The 25,379-nt window shown below is 41.3% G+C and overlaps 2 protein-coding genes across 2 annotated transcripts; one reads left to right on the top strand and one right to left on the bottom strand.

Moving 5' to 3' along the window:
- Positions 1 to 1,815: 1,815 nt before the first annotated feature.
- On the top strand, positions 1,816 to 12,079 carry foxk2a (forkhead box K2a). Its single transcript, XM_075457438.1, has 9 exons — positions 1,816 to 2,305; positions 4,549 to 4,743; positions 4,848 to 4,989; positions 5,284 to 5,430; positions 7,587 to 7,780; positions 7,947 to 8,137; positions 8,333 to 8,590; positions 8,683 to 8,880; positions 10,491 to 12,079. Exons 1-9 carry the CDS (start codon positions 2,010 to 2,012, stop codon positions 10,679 to 10,681), a joined length of 1,812 nt encoding a protein of 603 aa, XP_075313553.1. The 5' UTR covers positions 1,816 to 2,009; the 3' UTR covers positions 10,682 to 12,079.
- A 1,986-nt stretch (positions 12,080 to 14,065) lies between these two features.
- Positions 14,066 to 25,256, bottom strand: wdr45b (WD repeat domain 45B). Its single transcript, XM_075457412.1, has 10 exons — positions 25,075 to 25,256; positions 23,971 to 24,045; positions 23,106 to 23,207; positions 22,696 to 22,783; positions 21,119 to 21,213; positions 20,812 to 21,002; positions 20,649 to 20,734; positions 18,678 to 18,779; positions 18,458 to 18,579; positions 14,066 to 17,098 (listed from the first exon to the last, which is right to left on the bottom strand). The coding sequence occupies exons 1-10, from the start codon at positions 25,139 to 25,141 to the stop codon at positions 16,992 to 16,994; spliced, it is 1,035 nt and encodes a 344-aa protein (XP_075313527.1). The 5' UTR covers positions 25,142 to 25,256; the 3' UTR covers positions 14,066 to 16,991.
- Between the last annotated feature and the right edge of the window lie 123 nt (positions 25,257 to 25,379).

Below are 25,379 nucleotides of genomic sequence, written 5' to 3'. Positions count from 1 at the left end.
TACAGCCAAATGTGTTGTTATCAACTTCTAAAGATAATAATCACTAGCCTGGTCAGTGAGCAATATTGCATTCCATTTGAACTCTTAAGTCCAAATGTCTAAGCAGAAAGTCAGAGGGACCTCATCAGTCTTGAACACAAACATGTTGCTTTGGTGTTTGTATGCACGAAGTGTTGTTATCAGCTTGTCAAAGCTAGACTGGTAACTCAGCAAATCACTTTTCTGACTTGCATGTGGTCAACTTTGGTGTGTGTTGTCAGTTCTGACTAAACACAGAATAAATCCTACCTCCCTATCTAGCTTGCAACTGAAGAAACACAGTCAATTAGTGGTGACAACATTCCCAGATCTGAAGCCTAATTTGCATGACAAGTAGAGCGTATTCTCTCCACAGTTGCCTCAGGCAAGCTCAGGACGGGAGATTGGACCGAAAAAAAAAAAAAAGTTTCAGTGCAATCTGTTGGTTTCCTTAGCTAGGAAATTGTTTTTGAATTGGCTCTATATGAACGAATTGGATTATTTTATGAATAATTATGATTACAATTAAATGAATTCCAATTGGCTTGAACTGGACTTTATTATCTAAGTGCCTTGAGATGACATTTGTTGTATTTGGCGCTATATAAATAAAAATTAATTGAATTGAATTGAATTGAATAGTATAAGATACCAAGTCATGTTGTGTGTTGTTAGTAAGCACACTTTTGTCTTTTGAGTCCCGTTTCACGCTCTATACTGTAAAGAGATGACATCAACTCTATTTCAATGCTGTGAAAAAAACATGGAAAAACTAAAATGCTTACAAAAGTCACTAAAATGACACACAAATTGGGCCTGGAGTAGTACAGGATTTATACACAACGCCATGAGATCATGTTGGTTCAGCGGACCTTCAAACCATCTCTTTTCCGGTGTCCTCTGATCAGCCAGTGAGAGCACTGGACCAAACATCAGTAGTGGAGCGTCTGAACCTGAACAGAGCAGCAAAGCCCAGATATGGAGTTAAAAGAAGTCAACATAGACCCTGGCTTATTCCTCCATCCAATGCAGTTTACTTCTGGCATTTGTTTGGTCACTAGAAAATGGAGTCGATAGGATGAGGCCATGGCCCTATCACAGTTCAATGTGTGGACCATATTTGCAATGTCAAAGATATAGAGATTTATTGTATCTGGTGATTTTAACCAAACCTTCCTCAGAACCATTTAACCTAAATTCCATGAACATGATATACACAAGAGGAAATACCACTGATAGTTATAAAGCCTCTAATATCGTCATCCTCTGTGGTTGGATCATGTTTACATGGTTCTACCAACTCAGTGTCCATTCATAAAAGATTGTGGTTGTTTTTGTCTAAGACACTGTAGCCACTGGTGTGGCTTTAGAGAGTACATCTCTAGTTTGGTTATGTGATCTTGTGTTGTGTAATGATAAATAAACTGAAACTTGAATTTGTATAATAAATTTTGTAGTAGTAGAGACAGAAGAACATAGGAATCCCTCTCAAGGGATGAACATGAAGACAAATGGGTGAACCAAATGTTTCCTCTTCAGACATGACTACAACAAATTCCACTCCCTGAATCGCTTCGCCGTATTTTGCATTTGTCCGTCCATCTGCGTGTCAGCCTGCACTGCAACCGACCTCTATTTTCTACGGCTATTTTGTATTATTGTTGTCATTGGTAAACACTACACATCTGCTTACCCAGGCAAGTTTTTCATTGGTGGAGAGGATTGTCTATCGCAAGACTTCCGTCCGTTTGGCTGCTTTTGATTGGCTGATGCTCCTCTTCCCCCCCCCCACCACCCTCTTCACGGTGCTGGGTCGGAGCCGCTGTGTCCCCGGTCTGGCACGTTCCTAGCTAAATTCTCCACGGTGTAAGATTGGATCCCCCTCCCCATTTTAATAAACCCCCCAAATATAACCACTCTTCAATTCCCTACATCCGCTTCTCATTTGCGTTTAGCTTACATCTCCAAATTTTTACTAGACACATTGGAAGATGGCGGTGGTAAGCGGGATGTCAGGGTCGGCGGTAGCCCGGCTGGAGGGCCGAGAATTCGAGTATCTGATGAAGAAAAGGTCGGTGACCATCGGCCGGAACTCTTCTCAGGGGTCTGTGGACGTCAGCATGGGGCACTCTAGTTTTATATCCCGGCGGCACCTCGAAATATTCACCGCAGGAGAAAATGGTACTGGCACGGGAGAATTCTATCTCCGGTGCCTTGGAAAAAACGGGGTGTTTGTTGATGGGGTGTTCCAGAGAAGAGGGGCTCCACCTCTCCAGCTTCCACGAATGTAAGTTTCATGTTTGCTTGACGTAAAAATGCGTCTGCGGATTAATGCATTCATGTGGTTATTGTGTTGTTATTGTTTTGTTAGCCCGCAGCAGTGTTGCACGTGCTGTGTCAACCAGCACCAAGCGTGATACGTGTGTGTATAGCAACAACGTCACATGAACTTTCCATGTTAGGCATACTAGTGTAATAGTGATTGTGTTCTTTACCAAATCCTGAATTTAACTGAACTTGATTCATGACTTAAGAATATTAATTTCTTTAAGTAGTCCATATACCGAGGGTTATTTGCACTGCCACCAACTTTGTTGTGCCGTGTTGAGCTAGCTTGTAAAATAGAAGTAATATTAGTTGAATTTATCGTTTAATATCGAGACATTTGAATATGCCGAATTGCAAAGGCTTATCAAACATATCGAGAACAGTCTCACGGGGTGTTCTTTGATACCTGCATTTACTAAGGTTTGAGCACGAGTCAATAAAATGGCCGAGTTGTAGTAGGGTTTGGTTAGACAAATACTAAAAATGAGAGCACTTGCTTTGGGGTCAACCCTCAAGTTCTGTTGTCCCCGCCTACATGCAAGCAACCCTTCAGGTTGAACTCTGGCTGCCATAACACAGGCTGGAGTATATTTTACTTGGAAGAAGAAACTATTGACACACTCATTAATTCACTGTGTAACTTGTTGATTTAAAAAATAAATAAAAAAAATATGATACAACAAATACCTACTTATCCAGGTTTGGGCTGTAGTTGATGTCAATGTCAGCTTGTTCCATATCTGCATATGTTTACACTGCCGGCTTGTTAGTTTCTTGTTTTTCTTTCCCAAATCAGAAAAAGTTTTTTTTTGTGGAAAACATTTACTTTGACATTTATTTGATTGTAAATGATATATAAATAAGTTTTGCCAACTTCATTTTTTTTATGCGCATTCATTTTTGCATATGAGGCACATTGCATATTCCAATAAAAGTTGGGATAAAAAAATGCTCATACTATTTTTTGTAATGTTGCCAGTCATTCTTTAAACCCCTACAAGATCTTCTGGCAACGGTGATACCAAGTAACGAATCATTTCAGATGTTATTTCCTGTGATGTTTTTGTTGCTCCAAAATCTCAATGAACTCTTTTCATCTGGGGTCTGGACCAGACTCTGTTGTCATCGAAAAAAGCAAACCCATACCGTCGCAGAGACTTGTGGCCAATAATCAGGATGTCTTTGGTCTGGAGCACATGCTGCCCATTTCTTCCAGAAAAAAATCTTGAATACTGATTGGTCTGAGCACAGTACCTGTTTTCACTGTGTGATGCTCCGAGCCCAAAGAAGCTGACCACTCTGGGCAAGGTCAATGAATAGTTTGTTTTTCACACCGTTAAGTCCGTCTGGTAGTGCTTCACAAATGATTCTCACAGTGATCCCTTACCCATATAAATATGTTATCTACTGATGAATGATGGTTCTTGATGCCGTGCCGCCTCAGACATCAGAAATCACTGGTGTTCTACTAAGACCAACTGAAATTCCTCCAGATTCCTAGAATGGTTTAATGACATTCTGCACTGTAGAGGGAGAAATATGCAAATCTCCTCCTATCTTCCATTGAGGAAAACAGTTTTTAAACACTAAATTGATTTTCGTCACACATTTGTTGACAAACTCGAGGTCTTTGCTCCTCAAACACTGGTTTGACCCTGTCCCGACTTTTGTGGAATGTTTAGCAGGTCTTAATTGTAAAAAAAAAAAAAAAAAAAAAAAAAAAAAGGATGTAAATATCTTGGATTTGAACTGTCTGCAATTAAATGCAAAGTAAATAGAAAAATTTACTGGAGGTTTTCTATGCTTTCCATACCGTTCCAAGTTTTTCTGATTTGGGGTTGTACATTTAAATCATTAGCATGTGTTAATATTGTCATCACTCCTTTGTAGTCATTCATATGTGTGTCAGCAAGTAGCAAATATAGCCTGCCACGTTAATAATAAATTGGACATGTTAGACATGATCTGTTACGTAATGGTGTTGGTGTATGTCCATATTTAACGCTGTGAAGCTGACCCTCAGTGCTCTTCTCTGGGCTTCATTTGGAAAACTTTGGAATGCGTGTTGCCAGGCAGGAGGTTTTTCTGTCCACTAACATTGTAAAAAGCTTACATCACTGACCTCATCATTTCACTAATTGAAATATGTCTGCATTCAGCACACTCTTTACATTGTCTTCTGTGTTTTTTTCCCTCTTTTAGGTGCTGTTTTCGCTTCCCCAGCACGAGTATAAAGATCACATTCACCGCCCTGTCTAACGACAAGAAGGAGCCAAGGAACGTGCCGGAATCACCGGTCAAGCCCGTCCAGCCCCAGATTTCCCCATTGACCATTAACATTCCTGACAACATTGCCCACCTCATGAGCCCACTGCCTTCACCTACTGGCACCATCAGGTAGGAGCTCTTGAGTCGCTTGCGTTGAAGGCAGAGTTTTCTTACCCACGTCGTCGTTTTGAGTGTCCCAACTCAAGAAAATACGTCTTGAATCTATTTTCTAGTGCCGCAAACTCCTGTCCATCAAGTCCACGGGGGGCGGGACTCTCGAGCTACAGGACGAGCCGAGTTCTCGCTTCTGACCTCATAGGAGACAACTCCCAATCAGAGAATGACAAGGAGGCCTCAGGTGAAGACAGCCCAAAGGTGAGAACTGACCAAAAGGTGGATGAATACAAGCTGTATGCGAGGATTCAGTGTGGATGTTTTAAACTGGAGGTTTAAAGCAGTCTTTACAGCAGACTTCAGAGCAGTCGTGATGGACTCTGTCACTGATTGCTCATTGAGGTCTTAAAATTGGTCAATCCTCATGACTGTACCCAGACTTTGATCCTGGATAAACTTTGTTGTGCGTGTGTTTTGTTCAAAGAAATACATGTTTAAGACACAAACTTCATCCTTACAGCACATTGATTTAACTTTGTTTCTAATCTTCCACAGGATGACTCTAAACCACCCTACTCATATGCGCAACTAATAGTCCAAGCTATCACAATGGCTCCAGATAAGCAGCTAACACTGAATGGAATATACACCCACATTACCAAGAACTACCCTTACTACAGAACAGCTGATAAAGGCTGGCAGGTCAGTGTCTTCACTGTTTTTTGTGCCTTTTGTCTGTGGGTGAACAGTAGTTTAGTTACTCTCTGTCAGATCACAGGCTCCATGTAAATATTAAAACTAAATACCGACGGGTCGTTTAGAGATGACTTTAATAAGTGGACTTGGAGCTTTTTTTTTCTCTTTCTTTACCTCTGGGTTTTGGATGAATCTGAGGAGGTCACTCCACGCGTTGATAAAGTGGGACAGGTATTTTTCAGTTATGTGGGAAAGAACGTCGAGTCATCCTAACGCTGCAAACTGGACTCTCTGTTATGAGTGACTGAAAAAAATGGATCCAACACGGGTCAAAGGTGTGTTGAGGTGACCTGCACCGTGGAAGGGTGATGAGAATGTCAGTGAGTAGTTTGACTCTTCATTTGTTTGTTGTAACTCTCATCTTAAACTAATGCCGGTTGTCTCTACTGCATCCCAAACTGTTTAGTAGGATGTGTTTGCACTGGAAAATTGCCACAACAAAGTATGCAACAGTCAGGGAAACCAGAATCTTGGTTTTTACCCCCAATTTTGTGTTATGGTAAAGCACAAGGCAAAAGCCAAACTGGCACAGAGTTTCATAAATGCTTCATAATAAGAAAAATGAAAGAATCTTGAGTGGTCACGGAGCTAGCTTTTTGTAAAGTGTATTCTACATCTAATGAAGCAAAACTATGCAATTCCTTGATGGTGTAAAACATTAATCATGTGAATTTTGCTCAACTTTTATTGCTGTGCCACATTGTTTTCCAGCCTTGTTTGCTCTTTGATCCTGCTCACATGTCCTCTTTATTAGGTAAACCTCTGAAAAGGCACAAATGTCACTGCCATGTTGAGCTTTTGGAATTTTTGTGGCCCAATGTCTGTATAACGCACACACCAATCAGCCACAACACTGAAACCAGAGTGAATAACAGCACTCCCCTGCAGTGGCAGCCTCTCTCAGATGAAAAGCAGTGGCCCCACAAAAACTACTCAGGAAGGGCTCAGAAAACACAACAAAAGCTGTGTTTCCACCACAGAAACCGTTTCCAGGAACCATGGCCTCTTAGGGGGTTCCCTCTCCATTTCAACTGCAGGGACCAGAGGTTAAAAGGACTCCAGAGTCAAACATTTCAGCCCCAGCAGCAGCCCTGGGAGAGAAGTGGTACTTTTTAGATTACCCCACACCGCCTGGGTGGGGCTTGCAGCACTGACCATTTCCGATTGGGTCAAGCATTCCTAGCGATTGATTTCACCCCTTCTGCCTCAGTTATGTCAGGTTTGATCTCCACCAAAGCTTGTAAACGCTGGAATAGTTATCGCTGTTTGTAACTTTCAGACTCAGACTTTCATTTATCTTCAGTTAGCTGGGGATGTTTTGGAGGTGTATGGGCTGTCCTGATCTGGGGGGGGGGGGCTGACAGCAGAGGCAGCAGCAGTTGTGATAACAAAGATGTGGCTTAAAGCCATAAAACGTGAAACTCAGACAGCAGTTTTATAAGAGGGCACAGATACATCAACGACCCATCAAAGTGTGTGAAATAAACAGATTTTGAGTGAAAACGGCTTGAGCACCCTTTCTAGTTTTACTGTCTGTGTGGGCTCCACGCGGCAGAGCCCACACACCAGTGAGCACTGCTGGGATGCAGCAACACACCTCAGCAGACTTAATTGGCCCGATCTACACGGAACCTTAGACTTCTGTCAAACTGCAGCAGACCCAGGGCTGAAATACAAAATGCACCAAAGAGTCAGGGGTGTTCAGCCGGCCACTAAGCTCTGCTGACACCAATCTGATCACCTCTGTGAAACGAGCCCAGTCCACAAACACCCCACCCCAACAACCAACTGTTGTTAAGGAGGTAGAGCATCAATGTTGGTAACTTCTTTCTTTTTTTTTTTTTTTTCTTTTTTTTTACCAGAGGCTCTATATAAATATACTCCATTTCGCAGTTTGAACAGAAAATTAAGAGCATTTTAAGAGAATGTAGTAAAGCTTAGCAAGCTTTCCATGTATGTGTTTTTTGCACACACACACACATATATATATGTATAGTGCTATAATATAGAGTAACATTGAAATATTCTGACCCTATTGAACTCAGAGGATACTTGACTTGCATCAGTTGAACTTTTACTAAACTCTTTATTGTTTCCATTAGAACTCAATCCGCCACAACTTGTCTCTGAACCGATACTTCATCAAAGTGGCCCGCTCCCAAGAGGAGCCGGGCAAAGGTTCGTTCTGGAGAATCGATCCCTCCTCAGAGGGCAAGCTGATAGAACAGGCCTTCAGGAAACGTAGGCCCAGGGGAGTGCCCTGCTTCCGGACCCCTGTGGGGCCTCTCTCCTCAAGGTAACGTTTGCTGAATGCTACATTTATTTATATATATATATACACACACACACACACACACACACACACACGTATTGATAAAAAATAAGTGCTTTCATGCCACCTGGAAAGGTGTGTGGAAAGTCTTACATGATAATGATGAACAGTTTTCCCTTTTTTGTCCCAGGAGCGCCCCGGCCTCTCCTAGCCACACAGGGGTGCTGTCTGCCCACTCCAGTGGGGTCCAGACCCCAGACAGCCTTTCCAGAGAGGGCTCCCCGGTCCCTATGGAGCCAGAGCCAACCCCACCACCACCCACTGCAGTCCAGCCCAAACTCGCCGTCATTCAAGAGGCCCGCTTTGCACAGAACTCCCCTGGTAACACACAACAATCTTCAAGTGTTTTGTCATTTCACCAACACTTTAGCAGATTGGCAGAGGGAACTAATGCACTGATGTTTTTGTTGGCTTTTTGTCACAAATATTAGGTGACACGGCTACTTTTTTTTATTTTTTATTTTAACTTTGTATTTGAACAATAGTTGCAGTAAATTTTCCCCAACACTCTGTCAGGCTCCCCTCTCGGCAACCAGCCGGTGCTCATCGCCGTGCAGCGCCAGATGCCTCAAACGACCGTGAAGCCTGTGACCTACGCCATGGCAACACCAGCCATCGTAACAACGACCGTTAGTTCTGCCCCCGTCATGCAGACGGTACACGTTGTCCACCAGATCCCAGCTGTCACCGTGGCAACCGTTGGCGGACAGTCCACTTCAACCGTGAGCCCACGACCTCAGGAGAACGGAGGAGGAGAGCACCAAGAGATCAAAGGTGACTTCACATGGACCTCAGATGGAAATGTTCTCATCAGATATGATGTCGAGAGTGTGCTCGCTTTCACGGTTTTTGTCCCCCGTTTACAGTAAAAGTGGAGCCGGTTCCATCCATCACAGCTTCATCTATAGGGGGAGTCAGTCGCATCATCCAGAGCTCTCAGGCTGCTCCCTTGACAACCGTCACCATCGTTCAACAAGCCCCACTCGGTCAGCACCAGCTTCCAATAAAGGCCATCACACAGAACGGGACTCATCTGGTGCCTATCAGTACTGCTGCTAATACAGGTGACACGCACACAGTCATACCATCAATTGTAAAATATATGATTCAGTGCTTAAGTACTTTTACATTTTTGTCTGGTATTTTTTAAATATGCAGCTTTTGTTTATATGTTGGACATATTGTGCCTAATTTCTGTTGAATGGCACCAGAACTACCCCGCCAGCACAAGCACACTCTCATATTTTCCCTAATCTGCCTTATGTCAGAGCAGCTTCTTCTGTTAATGTGAACTAATTTTGTCAGTCACATCAAAGTTAAACCAAAATAAAAACCCAATTTTATCACATCATGTCATATTTGTCAAATCAGAGACCGCTGGTTACAGGGTTAGTGTTAACTGCTGTTATTTCAGCTTCTGTTTCTGATTCCCTGCGTTTAATGACGGTCAATGAAAAAAGTAAACGAGAGGCTTTATTAGGATTTCAGCTGCATTTAAATACAGTATATGAAAGCAGAGACGGTAGGAGAGGCAAAAGATGTTAACTGCTGACACAGCTGGACATTGGGTAGAAAGCAAGTACCGTGTGTTCAATAGAACTGTTACATCAGAATGAGAAATGTTTTTAGAAACTTTGCACAGCCCTAATTCTTAGCTAAAAGCTCATTTATAACGTACATTTTTTTCTATTGCAAAATAATTTCTTATTCGATTTCTTAATGAATCGATAAACTACTCGATTACCTAAATAACTTATTTGCTGCAGCCCTAATGATTACTAATAATAAAGGCCATGTTAAAAGGTTTTGGGGACTTTGATGATAACTTGTTAACTTATGATATAACTAAGGGCTGGGTGAGTTAACTCGTTATTATCGCGTTAACGTATTGATTATTTAACGCTGATAAATATTTTATCGTGCATTAACACTTTTTTTTTTGTTGTTGTTGTTGTTTTTTTATTTAAAAAAACTCAATTTTTGGAGGGCTTTTGTGCCTTTTAATGGATAGGAAAGTTCAGAGACAGGAAAAGTAATCGGCGGATCCACCAAACATGGAGAAGGGTACAGAACTTTTACTCGTCCATTTTCATTTTAAAGTTCTTCCAGACGGCGGAGTCGACAGAACCAAAGTCATCTGTAAACACTGCCAAGTTGAATTGTCTTCTCAGCGTAGTAGTTCCAGTCTAAAATATCACTTAAAGGCAAAACACACAACTGATAGCAGCAAGTCATTCAAGGAAACAGACAGTGGAGCGAGGCTTCTACATAAAAATGCTGATGTTAAAAGTGTGTTTGCACAACAAATGTTATGGCACTTTCATTCATATGGCAGCACATTTAAAATAAAACTAAATGCTAAAAGCTATACACTACTTTTGGATTCATTTTTGGATTTTGCGTACAAATGCGATTAATCGGGGAAATCATGTGATTAATTAGATAAAAAAATGTAATCGTTGCCCAGCCCTAGATATAACTTAACTGTCAGAGACCACCCCCACTAACAGTCTTAGTGCCATGGCTGCAGCAGTCTTATTCCTTGGAAAACACTCCTTTTACTCCAGAGTGATACATTTCCTATAAACTCCATAAAGACAAAGTTTTTTTTTTTGTTTGTTTTTTTTTTTTATAAATCCTGTACACTTTATTTTTTTTCTTTTCTTTTCACCAGCAAACCCTCTTCATCTCTTGGCAACTCACGCCTCAGCCTCAGCTTCCCTCCCCACTAAGAGGCAGAACGGAGAACTGCAAGAGCAGCCTGAGTCTAAGAGAGTGAAAACGGAAGAAGAGGATGGCCGAGCAGCAGCTGCCGGCAACAACAACGGCACCACGGACAGAGCCGGTGACGGCAGTGACAAGTAGCCCCTCCTCAACCACTCTGATCCACATCCTGGGCCCTGCTGTCCTGTGCACGTTGAGCCCCCCCCCCACCCTCCATCCCACCCGGTGTCATCATCTTCTCCAAGGTGCCAAAAAGAAAAGGACTACAGAATGTGCAAACCCCTCCCACTTTCTCTTCCACGTATGACGACAGTGAAATACGATGCAAAAACTAAGTAACCAAATTGAAAATACAATTGAGGCTGATGACTGTGAATCCCCTGCATTTGAGACTCAGACAGCAAGAAGAAGAACAGAAAGGAGAAGAGGGGGGGGACAGAAATGTTGAGATTTCCAGATAAAAGAAAGCAAACACTATGTATACGAGCGAGGAGTCTCGAGACTCCCCCGAAGAGGATAGGGAGGTTCATCCTGGTAGCATTGCAGACAAGCGCTTAACTCTGTGTTGGATAGAAAAAGCAACCAAGTGACATCACACGTAGTGTATTTCACAAAGGGAAGTGTGTGAGGACATGTGGACATTCCCATCTTCGGCAGCTAGCCTCCACGTCGACCTACCTAACCCAGTCGTGAGTAGATATGCAGTATTCCGTTGTATCTTTGGATCTTTTCTGAGTGTTACTTCGTTTCCCAAGGCACAGATACTATGTAGTAATAATTAAGATAACTAAACGCTGTAAGTGGGGTCTTTGAGAACATTTAAACATCTCAACATGGTATTTTTGGGAATCTTTTTTCGTTGTTGTTGTTTTTGTATGTGGACTGTTCGGTGAAATGAATGTATTTATTTTTTTTCCTCTAAAGAAAACACTACGGAGTGGATGCTCTTTTTTTTTTTTTTTTCCCTGCTCAGTGATGCGAATGAAATTTCTTTATCACTGTACATCAACAGATTTTTTCATATTTTACAAATATCCTATGAAATTTAAAAAAAAAAAGTATATTCCCATGTGTATTTGACCATACGTGTCATCGAGCTTGCATGTTACGGATCTAGAAACAAATGTACCAGAGCAGATTATCTGAATGTGGAGCAAAGAAAATTTAGACTGAATCTACGCTATATGATTCTGACCAGTGCTGCACTTAACCTCTTAGTTATTTTGTATTGGTTTTCATTTGTATTTGTTCGGTTGATTTACCTGTCATCATTGGCTGTGTTTGTTACCTTTGTGTTGAAGTTGGCAGTCTCTTGGCTTGCTTTATTATTATTTTTTTTTATTCTGTTCTGGCGACTTTAAAGTCTATACAGATTGCATTCTGTGTTACACCAGGAAAAAACAAGTGATAGTTGTTTGTTCTGCTTCAGTGGATAAATGCTTTTTTTTTTCTTTTTTTTTTTTTTTATAAATTTATTTAAAACTACTTCTCGGTTTGTATTTCTTTAAGTAAACGCCTTCTCTGCTGAGCAAACGCAAACTCTACTTCTGTCTGTCATTTCTTTCTGCCGAGCGGGCAGGTTACTCGTGAGTATTCCTGAAACTGTTTCGCTGGAGCGGGAAAGTTTCCGTTAACGCCGTCTTTTTCCTAAAGGAACAAAAACAACCGACTAACATTTCCAGTCCTGAGTCAGGCTGAATGTATGTCGAGGCATTGGACTTCAGAGTGAAGTCAAACTGCAACAGGAAATGACTGATTAACAGTTAACAGTTGTGAAAAAGAATGTGCACCCTCATCATTACGACATGATAAAACGCCACCTGCTTGTTTCCAGGTCTTGAAATTACGTAAATGCATCGTCAGAAGAGAAACGGCATGTGACACATTACACTGTGTCAATTCATTTAACAAGCTGGGATAGGGGGTGGTCCGTGGCGTAGTGGGTACAGCAGGCGCCCCATGTACAAGAGGCTACAGTCCTCACTGCAGCAGGCCCCGGTTCGAGTCCCGCACCAGATGGCCCTTTACTGCATGTCGTTCCCCCTCTCTCTCTGCCCCCTGCTTCCTGTCTCTCTAAATTGTCCTATCCATTAAAGGCATAAAAGCCCAAACAAAAGAAAAACAAACTGGGATAGGCTCCAGGCCCTGAATTGGATTAAGCGGGGATAGAAAATGGATGGAAGGATTTCACTGAACGAAGACTAAACCATAAAAGAAAAGAAGTGGTAGTTTTGTGGATGATGTCATCAGTTGCTCACATTGTTGTTTTGGCCCAGTCTTCTTGACAACAATGCTTCAGGTCATAGATGTTGATGAATGTTTATTTGCACACGGCTCTCTTAAGGTCCCAACACAACATTTCAATCAGGCTGAGGTCTGGACTTTGACTGGACCATTGCAACACCTTGATTCTTCTCTTTTTCAGACATTCTGTTGTAGATCTGCTGCTGTGTTTGGGATCATTGTCCTGCTGATGACCCAGTTTCAGCCCAGCTTTATCTATCGGACAGATGGCCTCACATTTGAGTCTTGTGGTTTGTTTAGGCATGTTCTTTTAAGAGAGAAGAGGTTTCTCCTGCAAACCCTTCCAAACAAGCCATACTTTTCTGTCTTTTTCTATTTGTACTGTCATTTAGTTTAACATTTAACATGCTAACTGAGGCCCGTAGAGTCTGAGATGTAGCTCTGGGGAGTTTTGTTGCGGGTTTGTTGAAATATTCTGGATGAACTTGCTGGGACATCTACTCTTAATTTGATAAGAAGCAGATGATTGTTTTTATTATGTAAAACCTTGGAATATTTTAATAGAATGTACTTTCTTTTTCGTGAAACTGTTTATAAAATCTGAAGACATTAAGACACTGTCCTTAAAAGCATTTAAAGGCTGCAGGGAAAACTATGTCCACTAATGCATTCTATATTTAAGCTCCCCATCCTTCAAAACGTGTTTGAGTCACAGTAAATATGATAAAAATATGTGATTTAGAAGCAGATCAAAGGGAGTCCACTGGCCAGAGGATTGGCTTGATAGTGGTAACTAATTTGTCTTCTTTCTGCACTATAAAATTGTTTTTGGCTTTTGAACTACAAGTTCAGTTATGGGGATGGAAAAATTTTTGTTAAATATTTGCTTCAGTTTCTTTTTTTTAAAGTGATCACACTTTTTAAAAAAAGTTTCAATCAACATTTTTCTATGACATATTTCTTGGAAGGGCCTTAAAAAAAAGGCCTTTTTCCTCAGCACACAGTAGCTCATTTTCTTTGGTTCATGCAAAAGCGCTACAAAATTCCAAGTTACTTGCATCTCATTTCATCTGTTCCTCACAACACATGCAAAACAGCTGCTCGGCCCAACCCCATCAGGATTGGTTGGTGCTGTTTCCTTTGAATAGTCTGAAACGTCGGTTTGCTTACTAATGCTTACTTATGGTTAGAAAGACCAGTTGTAAACAAATATGAAATTCACGCAGAATCAGTAGTTGAGAGCCTTCGTATTACTTCCACAACAAAGAACTCATTCGTTGATGGAACTTAACTGGAAAAGCAGATGTTAAACTTTATTCACAATTTTAAATGCGGGATTTACAATCATTCTGAGCATGTCAGAAAGCAGTTGGCTTGGTTTTCAGTTTGTAAAGAGTCCCTCCTGTGGTCTGGCAAGTGCTGTGTGCAAAGCGGGACGCCTGCTTTAATACAATCTGATGCAGAAAGCAACATAGAGAAGATGTGTTTTTGCAATGGATTCACCAGAAGATGTCAAGTAGCCTTAGAAATGGAAAAAAAATAAATCTTGTTATAGCTTTGCTTATATCAGTTTCCCACATACACCTGTTTTATGGCCATAGGGTTCAGCAGAGCACCTCACAGTCCCCGATGCATTCTCTGAACTGGCATTATGATGCATTTCACACAAACACACCAATAGACAGAAAATACACTTACCAAAAAGAGTGTAGTCGGGTAAATGACATACAGCTGCGACTGCGCAGTCTCTCAGACCAAAAGCATGTGGTGCGGACCATTTGTTTTATATGATCAATGTACGGCTAACAACATTAAACATCAATTGCAGTCTTGAACCAGGTTCAAAATGTCTTTTTTTTTTCAAATAATTTGGACTATGAAGCAGGAAATCAACTTAGACTAACAGAAGAAAATTTGGTTTTGGCTCTTTAACTTTCAAACGCTTCCAGAAATGTTTCAGCATTTTGGGAACTGTGATAAGCCAAGAAGCAAAGGCTGCTGACTAACAGGACAGAGTCCGTGTAACTGCTCTTTAAAAGGCGGTTGTTTTTTTTCTTTCTTTCCTTTTTAAAAGTGAGGCTCCCAAAAAAAAAAGCTTGGGGGGAAAATAAATCAGAAACTAATCCTTTCAGGTGGGCTAAAGCTAGAAGCTACTTGGAAGATTCCATTTCTATAAAACTCAAGCCCCAAACATTTTATCGTGGGTCGAGAGAGAGCGATATTGAGGATTTTTTTTACGCATCATTGCTTCTGAGTTTTTTTCCTTTGTAACTACATTTTCTTAACTGCAGAGCGTTTGTGCTACAACACTCCAGACCCAGTCCGTCTGATGTAGAAATGAGGCAGCGTTCAAGTCAACAGTGTTTGCTTGAACTGTAATGAAATCTTTGACGTTCATTTAGAAGAAGAAAAACCCATCGGATAACCTTTTAGCTTTAACCCACCCATTGGGAAACCTTTGGATTGTCCAAAGTGAGAGCGCTGCTACAGTTCTTCACACAACCGTAACTTCAGAAACACTTAAGTACACCTTTAAACCTCAGTACACTCACATGATGTTAGAAGCAGAAATACTCTTTTCTGTTAGCTTGAAAAAAAATTTAACTTTTAAATACATGTAAACATGTTAGTCTGACTGAAATTATACTAAATCCAATTTGTCAAAGTTGGACAAAGAAACCAAGACAGTTGAATTACTACAAGTATGCAAGTATTGGACCTAAACCAGCCCAGGCACTCTGCACATGCTCCAGTCCCTGTCGCAGCATTTGACCCGGAAGTAACAGAAGTCGGCAGCAACAGGACAGTGTGCATCTCATTTGTGAAAAAAAGTGTACAGAACGAAGAAATGTCACCACAATATAGCGACACTTTGCTGCCAGTTAAACTGTAAGTTGTTTTGATTTGAACTAAAAGGCTGACTGGAAAAAGCTCCACCTAACAAGCTGAAAGGAGCTGATTATCTTTCCCATGCCTGGATGCTAGAACAAGGAAAGAGTCCTAATTAAACAGCTGAGCCGAGCTATAACTGGAGCTGGACTTAACTGTGCATGGAACCATACTGAGAAACTGATAATCATGTGATGTTAGTTGGATCCATTAAAAACTGACTTCATCAACAGCTCACAGCCCCAAAGTGAAAAGCCGGAAAAACATTTGACTATTTTTTCCTCATATAACATTTTTTTTTAGTGCCTATGGATCCTGAAAAGTGATGACATTTGTTTTCAAGCTTCAGAGACGCTGCAGGGCGGATACACACAGGCGGTCCAGGTGTTCTTACTCACCATACAAATATGACAATGAGAGTTGAACAACTGTATTCCTCAAAGTGTCTCACTTTCCCCCGACACTTTGTTCAGTTAGAAACCTTAAACACTGGACTTTTCCAAGCTTTTAACAAAGAGATTAACTGTTCGGGGAAACTATGTATTGCACAACATATGAAAAAAGAAAAGTAAAACAAAAAACACTTGTTAATTCCTTCTTTTCTTTTGTTTTGCTACTGTTTTTTTTTACAGTTCTGTGTATATACAGTGACAATCTAATAATACAAAAGGTGATGCTTCCCAAAACAGGATCAGTCTACTACAGTGCTCGTGATGTTTGAAGAACAACGGGTCTCTCCCTGATCCTGTTTGCAGACACCTAATGTGGTACATTGGTAAATATACAAGCACATGTATGTATATATGACAACAATAATATGTGCAGAAAATACAGATTCACTCCAGTCTCAGAGGCACTCCCTACAGTTAGGTTAGGTGGTGTTAGTTGACAAAAATCTCACTATTCTCAATCAATCTGAACCATCCATGTGATTAAAAATAGCCGTCCTTTGTGAACTCCTCGGAAGACATCTTAAAAAGCTGCGAGTTGTGCTTTCAAAAAATAGCTTTTCCTCTTTTTCTTGCGTTTGGTTTGGGAGTAAAGTCAGAACACGTGTCCGTCTGTCTGTCCAGAGAATGAAAATCTGCATCACTGTTCCATGCGGCCGTCTTTGAGATGAGAGGTTATCCCCCAAAAGTCTGCGCTTCTTTTTCTTTGTCCTTCCTTGATCTGATGCTCTTTTCTTTTTGCAGAGTCTGTCAAGACAAGGTGAAGTGCAAAGTGGGACCTCTCCTACCTCCTCTGAATTTAAAAAAAAAAAGAAACAAAAAAAAAAAAATCTGGTTGCTCAACAGGAAGTCCGTAGGGAGATCAAAGGTCATATTTTGTCATCGGTCATCTCCAGGAACTGGGCATACACGTCTCTGGAACACTCCCCCTTTTGGTTGAACAGAAACTTGTAGTAGCTGCCATCAGCACAAATGGCTATGAAGAGGAGGGAGGGGAAAAAAAAAACAGTCAGCAAACAGTTTGAACACAGATATGACGCTACAGAGGAAGGAACAACATCCACAATGCTGTCGAAGCTTAAAAATAAGATTTGATTAAGCAAATCTAGAGTGTTTGATGTGTGACTGGGTGCAGGAGGAGAGCTGAGAGGAGGGTCCGTGTGAGACTTCATCTCTGTCAGACAGTAATAATCAGCAACCAGCACAACAAGCCCCTTCTGTTCCTCAAACTGACAGCAGCTGGTGGCAGCTTCCTTTTTTTTCCGAGGATTTTTCAGAGCTAATTGTTACCTAGCAACAAAGATACTGCAAAGCTCATAACTACATTTTATGATCTTTAAAACAGGAGAGTGAGATCAAAATGGACTTATTACATGTGTGGCTAAAAGTCAGCCTTGATATGCTCCAGTTACCTTGTTACCAGTTACTGCATCCAGTTAAGATGCAGTTAAAAATGCAGGAAATATTTCAAATTACTTAAAAAATGGTCACATATTTAAAAAAAGAATACAGATTCCATCATTACTTCCTAACAGCCACCTTTCCATGGGGGAACATTTCTGATGAGGCTTCAGCGAACTGTTCATCTGCTGTGGCTCAGGAGGACGAGCAGTTGCCTGCCAATCATATAAGAACTACATAAACACACCCCAGACACTTCTTCTTTGGTTCTCCACTTGTCCAGGTACCTCAAACCTTTAAGGACACTACACGCCCTGCTGAGATATTCCTAGTTTTCAGCTAACTGCTGATTGACAATCCTCTCGTCTGTGCAAGAATACTATTTTGTCAGTCAAACTGTTATCTTTAACTGTTATTTAAAATTGGTTCTTTGCCAAGTTGTCTATTATGTATGATCAAGACCGGTTCATTCCTGGAGTTGGATGCTATTTTGTGTTTGAAAGAGCCATAGGAGTGTGTTAAAAAAAAAAAAAAAAACACATTCCTCTGAAAAGGGTCAGGTACAAGGGCTGGATTGAAAGAGCATGAAAAAGCAGCCAGTGTTCAAAGAAGAACAGCAGAAATACTGGAGAACTATTGGTCAAGACCAATTTAAAAGATTACAATGAAGTCTGGCACAAATTAAGAAAATACATAAAAACATTTCTAATTTTAAAAAAAGGGCTAACTCAAGACTTGTGTACTTATCATGTACTGTACTGTACATGATAAGATTGTAACGTTTGATGCAGGGGCTGAAAAAAGGGAAACCAAATGTGGGTTCAGTGTCACCATATGTTCCCTGGGATACCTGCTGTCTGTGATCAGCCAGAGTTGGATGCTCACAGGATGAGTCACGCCTGTCAGACAGCATCACGCTCCCAAGTAACCTTACCTATGACAGCATTTGGCTCCGTTCCAAAGGCACACACACAGGGAGAGCCTGATGGAACCTGGAACTTGGAGAAGCTCCATTTGGAGCTGAAGTATTTGGGAAGGAAGCTGGCTGATGCCAAACTGCGGAGACAAAAAAAAAACCACACGGGCAATTTTTGGATTTAGCTTTCTTTAACAGCAGTGGTGATAACACGTTGCCTGAATGGAAAAAAATAGACCTCGACTGTTTATTCCTTTTGGGGTCCTCTGCAGCAAAGATGTGCACGGTGCCGTGGTCGCTGGACACGCAGATGAGGGACGCATCTTGATTAAAATTAATGCTGAAAAAGAGAGAAATGGTAGAAACTAATTCAAGTTTTACATATATACACACACACATATTTATATACATTATATACATATTAGGGCTGGGCGAGTCAACTCGTTACTATCGCTTTAACTCATTAATTATTTAACGCCGATAAATATTTTATCGGGCATTAACGCAGGTTTTATTTATTTTTTTTAAATAAAAAAATAATAATAATAATAATAATTTTGGGGGGCTTTTGTGCCTTTAATGGATAGAAAAGTTCAGAGAGACAGGAAGCAGGGGGCAGAGAGAGGGGGAACGACACGCAGCACAGGGCCGTCCGATGCAGGACTTGAACCGGGGCCAGCTGCAACGAGGACTATAGTCTCTTTTAAGCCTGATTCATACTCGGCGCAACCGCGCAACTGTTCTGGCTCGAGAACCATTAATGACGTCATCGAAAGCGCCAGCCCCTTCACAGTTCCTTCAGCTCATAAGCGCAGTTTGCGCCGAGTATGCGTCACATTTGCAGTTCTCTCCAGACCAGCGGGCGTCACTGTTGAGGAAACAAGCTGAAGAACCGGACGAAGAAAAGCATACGAAGAAAGCATACACAATGCCACCTGTGGTGTCACGTCAGCAGAGGCTGGTACATCTGATGCGGAATGAATTTACTCTGGGTGTAGAACTGTATATGTATCTCAGAGCTAAGCGGCTGCAGCAAAAACAGAAGAGAAGGTGGAATGTTCGTCCTTTGCAACAAGACGAACTTTGTCAAACGTTGTCAAACGTTGTCCTTTGGGACAACGTTGTCCCAGTGTAACTTCATAGACGTGTCGTACAGATGTTTGTAGAGGCGCATCCTCTCGGTCACCGCGGTCTCTGCAGTGTCCATGTTTCCTTTCTCTTGGTCAGCTGTTTCCGGTTGAGCTCGCGCGAAGTCAGAAAAAAAGTTCTGTGCGCGACCTTGCGACGCGCGAGGATTTGTTAGCTTGCGACGGGGGGCGTGGCGGAATTTTGGGTCACGTGACCGTTTGCGCCATTTGCGACCAGCTAGTAAGAATGGGTCAAAGCGAGGTTGCGCCGAGTAAGAATCAGGCTTTACATGGGGCGCCTGCTCAACCCACTATGCCACAGACCACCCTTGTTTTATTATTTATTTTATTATTGTGCAAGTCTGTTGCTCACAGGCTTTTATTTTGTAAAAGTCTGTTGCTGTCTGCTGCGGAACCGGAAAAGAAAGTAATCGGCGGATCCACCAAACATGGAGAAGGGTACGGAACTTTTACTCGGCCATTTTCATTTTAAAGTTCTTCCAGACGGCGGAGTCAACAGAACCAAAGTCATCTGTAAACACTGCCAAGTTGAATTGTCTTCTCAGCGTAGTAGTTCCAGTCTAAAATATCACTTAAAGGCAAAACACACAACTGATAGCAGCAAGTCATTCAAGGAAACAAACAGTGGAGCGAGGCTTCTACATAAAAACTACAGAAAGATGCTGATGTTAAAAGTGTGTTTGCACAACAAATGTTATGGCACTTTCATTCATATGGCAGCACATTTAAAATAAAACTAAATGCTAAAAGCTATACACTACTTTTGAATTCATTTTTGGATTTTGCATACAAATGCGATTAATCGTGATTAATCAGGGAAATCATGTGATTAATTAGATAAAAAAATTTAATCGTTGCCAAGCTCTAACATATATATATATATATATATATATATATATACACACACACACACACACACACACACACACACTGCATATTTTCATAGGTGTATCTCAGATCTACACCAATCTACACTAACTGTAACCCAAATCTACGGCTTACTGGGAAGGAGACTGTAGAAGAGGGGTATAGACGTGAGTAGCATTTAAATCAGCACCCACCAGTAGATGTTTGCTGCCTGTGAACCTCGTCTCAGCTCCTGTATGAGTTGACCTGCAGATGTGTCGAAAATTCTGATGAGAGTCCCCTGTGGAAATGAGACGTATGTCAGCAAAAGTATCCCAACATTGAGGGGGGGAGTAACAGCACACCGGCTTTCCGTACTTTCTCCGATGCGGTGGCTATTCTCGTTCCTTGCAGGTTGAGTGCAATGCAGCACAGCGCACCCTCGTGAGCGGGGATGTCAACCGGCGGTTTCTCTGTGTTGGCGAGGTCCACGATCTGCACGTGGCCCGAGTGAGTCCCTGGGAATGCCAGCAGAGAGTTGTTGCTGTTGGGACACAGCACACACAGACCTGAAGGGGACAAAGGGAGAGAGGGAGGTAAAGCTCGGCCTGATACATACACGAGCAACAGCACCACATTTAATATGGCCGAAACTCAAGTCAGAGGTTACGCAGCTCGGACTGACCTTTGGGGTTATAACATGTCTCAAACACGTGCAGCTGATGAGGATTGTGGGTAAAGGTGAACACTTTAATCATGGAGTCCAGGACCACCACGATCCTGAGAGCAAAGGACAACCATTATGTGAGCTACAATATAGACTGAATATAATACGACTCTTCCGGTCATAAAAGCAGAGGCAGAGTGCCTGAGAACAATTTCGGTAATAATTTATGAACTATCCTTCTGGGAAAGAGACGAATAGTCATGCTTTTTTTATAAAGAGAACCCTTTTCAGTGTTAAAATGTATCAGGACAGGATGATATTACAGGATTATTAATCATTTGGTCCTTACCAGAGACTGAAATGTGGTAAATACAACCTCAGATGAACAACAACACAGGGCATATACTGTATCATTATCTATTTAACAAAAACTGGGCCAAAATTTGGCAAAGTTGAAGAAAAACTAAATTCATCCAATGATTTAATAGCTTGTAGAACAATGTTTAGAGACAGCATTTCAATCAGGCTGAGGTCTGGTCTTTAACTGGACTATCCCAGCACCTCGAGTCTTTTCAGACATTCTGTTTGCTGCTGTGTTTGGGATCATTGTCCTGTTGATGACTCAGTTTCAGCCGAGCTTTAGCTGTCGGACAGAAGGCCTCACATCTGACTCGAGAATCATTTGGTACACAGAGGAGTTCATGGTGGACTCAATGACTGCAAGGTGCCCAGGTCCTGCACCTGTAAAACAAGCCCAGATCATCAGCCCTCCACCACCGTGCTTGACAGTTGGTATGAAGCGTTTGGGATGATACGGTGTGATTTTCATCAAATGTGCTGAAGTGAATTATGACTGCACATCTCCACTTTAGTCTGGTCTGTCCAAAGGACATTGTTCCAGAAGTCTTGTGGTTTGTTCGGAAGCAGCTTTGCAAACCTAAGCTGTGCTGCTATGTTCTTTTTAGAGACAAAAGGCTTTCTCCTGCAGCCCTTCCAAACAAGCCATACTTGTTCAGTCTTTTTCTAACTGTTCTGTCATGACATAACATTTAACATGCTAACTGAGGCCCATAGAGTCTGAGATGTAGCTTTTGGGTTTTTTGCAGTTTCTCAGAGCATCTTGGGGTGAACTTGCTGGTATGTCTTGCTTCTGAGAAGATTGACAGCAGTCTTGAATGTTTTCCAGTTGTGAATAATCTTTCTCCCTGTAGAATGATGGACTCCAAACGGTTTGGAAATAGTCTTACATTCTTCCCAGATTGATGGGCAGCAACAACTTGTACTTAGCTCCTTACACACTGCTTTTGCAGTTTTTGTTAAAAAAAAAATAATGACACTGTAATACGTCATGTGATGTTCATCTGGGGTTATATTTACAAGATGATTCTTTCTTTCTTTTTTTTTATAAATGAAGTTCTGATACATATACCTTAAAATGAAAGAGGATGTGGTTTTGTATGCATGACAGTGAAAGAAGATGAATGGCTAAAAATGAACCTTCCCTTACACAACACTGATTTTTCAAACACAAATAACCAAACAAATTCCTCCCGGGCAAATTGACAGAGGACACTCCCTCTCTTTCAGACTTTTACCTGTCGCGCCGAAGCTTTACTGCTTTGACTTCTGTTGAAAACTCAATTTCAATGACCGTCTTCTTCTTCAGGTCGTCCCAGATCATCACTACAGCGTCACGACAGGAAAAGATGCATGAATAAAATGCCCCACACGCGCTACTTCAAAGGCAGGATGTTAAAGGGCTTTGAGATACAAAATGTAAGGCACGGTAACATTCACTGATCATCAATGCAGCAGATGGAAAACAAGCAAAGAGATGTGTGTCATGGAGCAGGATATGCAGCAACACAAACGATGACCCATCTAAAATAATAAGCAGTTGCTCAACACGCGCCAGTGAGCTTCCCATGAACAGTATGACACCACAGGTCCAAAGCTACAACGTGAAACTTTCCCAAAGACTGCAATTAGCATGAACAAAACATACCTTTGTTTGTTGGGTACTTGGGTTTCTTCCCTCCTCCCACTAGTGCTAGATAGTTACACCTAAACAGCATCTCCACATGGCCAACCCCACCCTCCAGGAACTCTGAAAGCCAAACACATTGCTAACTGGAGTTACTGCAGTCAACAAAGAAAGGTGATGTTCACCGTTACCGTTTGCCATCTCTCTGTAGACCTGTAAATTCCACAGGGTGACAACTGCCTCACACAAAACTCGAGTTATGCGAGGGTTTTCATTCAGAAAGATATATATGTTAAAAAAAAAAAAAAAACATTTAGTTCAGAAGCTGCTGACTTAAAGCACTTGAAATTGGACGAGTTTAGAGAAATTACTCTGGAGTTGACTGTCTCCTGAGTCACATGTTTAGCTGCCTTAAGGGGAGACTTCCTCTTAAATGTCTCCAAATTTAAGGAGTTTCATTCCAGTAGAAATAATTGGTTATAAGGAGCAGCAGACAAAAACACTTTCAGCTGTCAACCACAGAGTATTGCTCAATCATCCCAGTTTTGGATGGAGTGTTTAAAGCAAAGTCCTCACAACAATGTAAATGGTCAAAAGACTGCATGATTATCTTACAGTAGTACCCCCACTTTATCCAGGATCAGTATCATGATTGCATTATTATACATTAAAGAAAAAAGAAAAAAAAGATATCCGATTCTGGTGCAGTTTTGATCATTCAACGTAACCATTAGTTTCCTTATTCAAAATGTGACATGTACAACAGTCACTGTCAAACAAGTAAAACACATTAAAGTATGAGTGATCAGTCAGCAGTAAACATGTTTAAACATACTCAAACACTCGTTCCCACCAGCTTAATATTTAGGGTTAGGGTTTTTATTACCTTGCTTCTCTTTCTCTTTGAGAGGATCTGTGTTGTACACACGAAATCCATTCTCCATTCCACATGCAAAGCATCCTGGAGAGACACGGATCAAAAAGCACCAATCATAATCTAATCATCAATATACAAAACAATCTTTTAAACAGAGACACGTTTACTCAATCAGTAGCGAATTTATACAAGATAAGGCCTCCAAGGTAATAAGTTTAGAGAGGCACAATGATAGACAGTGAAGTGATCAAAGACCGACCCTTTATACGCAGTGAGAGCTTAAAGCAAATGATTAACCGTGTTGGAAATCGTGTAGAACTAACATACTCCATGTTGACGACAGCGAGTTTCAGCGCCAAGTCCTATAAAGAGTCACAAGATGTCTATTTACTGTAGCAACGTTAGTTTAGTTTCAGATGTGCACACTTGGACATCAATAATGACGTGATATTACGGTGAAGTGAAGTTTAGACAGAGATTTAAAAACAAACTTTAGGTTAATGGGGAGGGAGAGAAGAATTTATCTGTGACCTAAGCTACGTTGTACCTTACATTCTGAAAACTATTAACCTCATGACAGACTGTTTACATTGTAAATAGTTCAAAGTTAAGACTGTTACTGTTAGCGTTACCTTGCTAATGCTAGCCGATGGCCGTTGTGCTCGCCAACGTTACTACGGTCGATGGAAATGCAGCTAGCATTAGCATGAATGCTAAGTTCACATACATGACTAACCACATACTATATGACTTAATTTATTTATCTCCTGTTTGTGTCTAATTTGACCACATTTGACTAAGTGACATAATAGTAAATTAGCTGACATGTGTGTTAGTTTCGTTACAAAAATACTAGCGTTTTTTTTTAAGTTAGCTGAAGGGCTTGCTAAAGCTAACATTAACTCAATCGGTAATTCACCTTAAGATTTTGGCGTTACCTACGCAGCAGAATTATAAGTAAATGGTTTCAAGATCAGGTAATACAAAGATGTTGCTGGCGGTTAACATTATACGAAATGTGTGCTCTTGTGAGACATCAGCCAAGCAATGAGAGCTCGGAATCTACGACGTTGGCCAATCATTTTAGGTAGGAAAAAAAAATACACTTCTTACCATGATCCTGGTTAAATCCAGCATAAAGAAGCCCATTCCCGTGAGGATTGGACGGTAGTAAATTCATTGTTTTAACAGAATAACCGAAAATGTTAACGAGTGAATCCAACAGCTGATGTCTGATGAGCTAACCGGCTACCATTCCTCCTGAGTCTGCCTGCCAGAAGGAAGGAAAACATTCGGGGCAGGCTCTTGCTCAGGGAAAGGATCACCGGCCACAACAAGACCACAGAGACTTTTCAATGGACTTCGTTTAAAGTATTTGACATCAAGGATATCCCTAAAATAATTGGCTAATCTTAATT

The sequence above is a fragment of the Odontesthes bonariensis genome, chromosome 23 (genome assembly GCF_027942865.1).
Source record: "Odontesthes bonariensis isolate fOdoBon6 chromosome 23, fOdoBon6.hap1, whole genome shotgun sequence".
Taxonomy (NCBI): domain Eukaryota; kingdom Metazoa; phylum Chordata; class Actinopteri; order Atheriniformes; family Atherinopsidae; genus Odontesthes; species Odontesthes bonariensis.
Note: the sequence above shows the minus strand (reverse complement) of the source record. Positions and strands in the feature narration are given on the sequence as shown.

Coding starts and splice junctions, on each gene's coding strand:
- foxk2a (XM_075457438.1), top strand. CDS start 2,010: ATGGCGGTGGTAAGCGGGATGTCAGGGTCGGCGGTAGCCCGGCTGGAG. Junction 2,306..4,548: donor CCTCTCCAGCTTCCACGAAT/GTAAGTTTCATG, acceptor TCCCTCTTTTAG/GTGCTGTTTTCGCTTCCCCA. Junction 4,744..4,847: donor TCACCTACTGGCACCATCAG/GTAGGAGCTCTT, acceptor TCTATTTTCTAG/TGCCGCAAACTCCTGTCCAT.
- wdr45b (XM_075457412.1), bottom strand. CDS start 25,141: ATGAATTTACTACCGTCCAATCCTCACGGGAATGGGCTTCTTTATGCT. Junction 21,214..22,695: donor GTAAAGCTTCGGCGCGACAG/GTAAAAGTCTGA, acceptor CTTTGCTCTCAG/GATCGTGGTGGTCCTGGACT. Junction 18,580..18,677: donor AAAAGGAATAAACAGTCGAG/GTCTATTTTTTT, acceptor TTGTCTCCGCAG/TTTGGCATCAGCCAGCTTCC.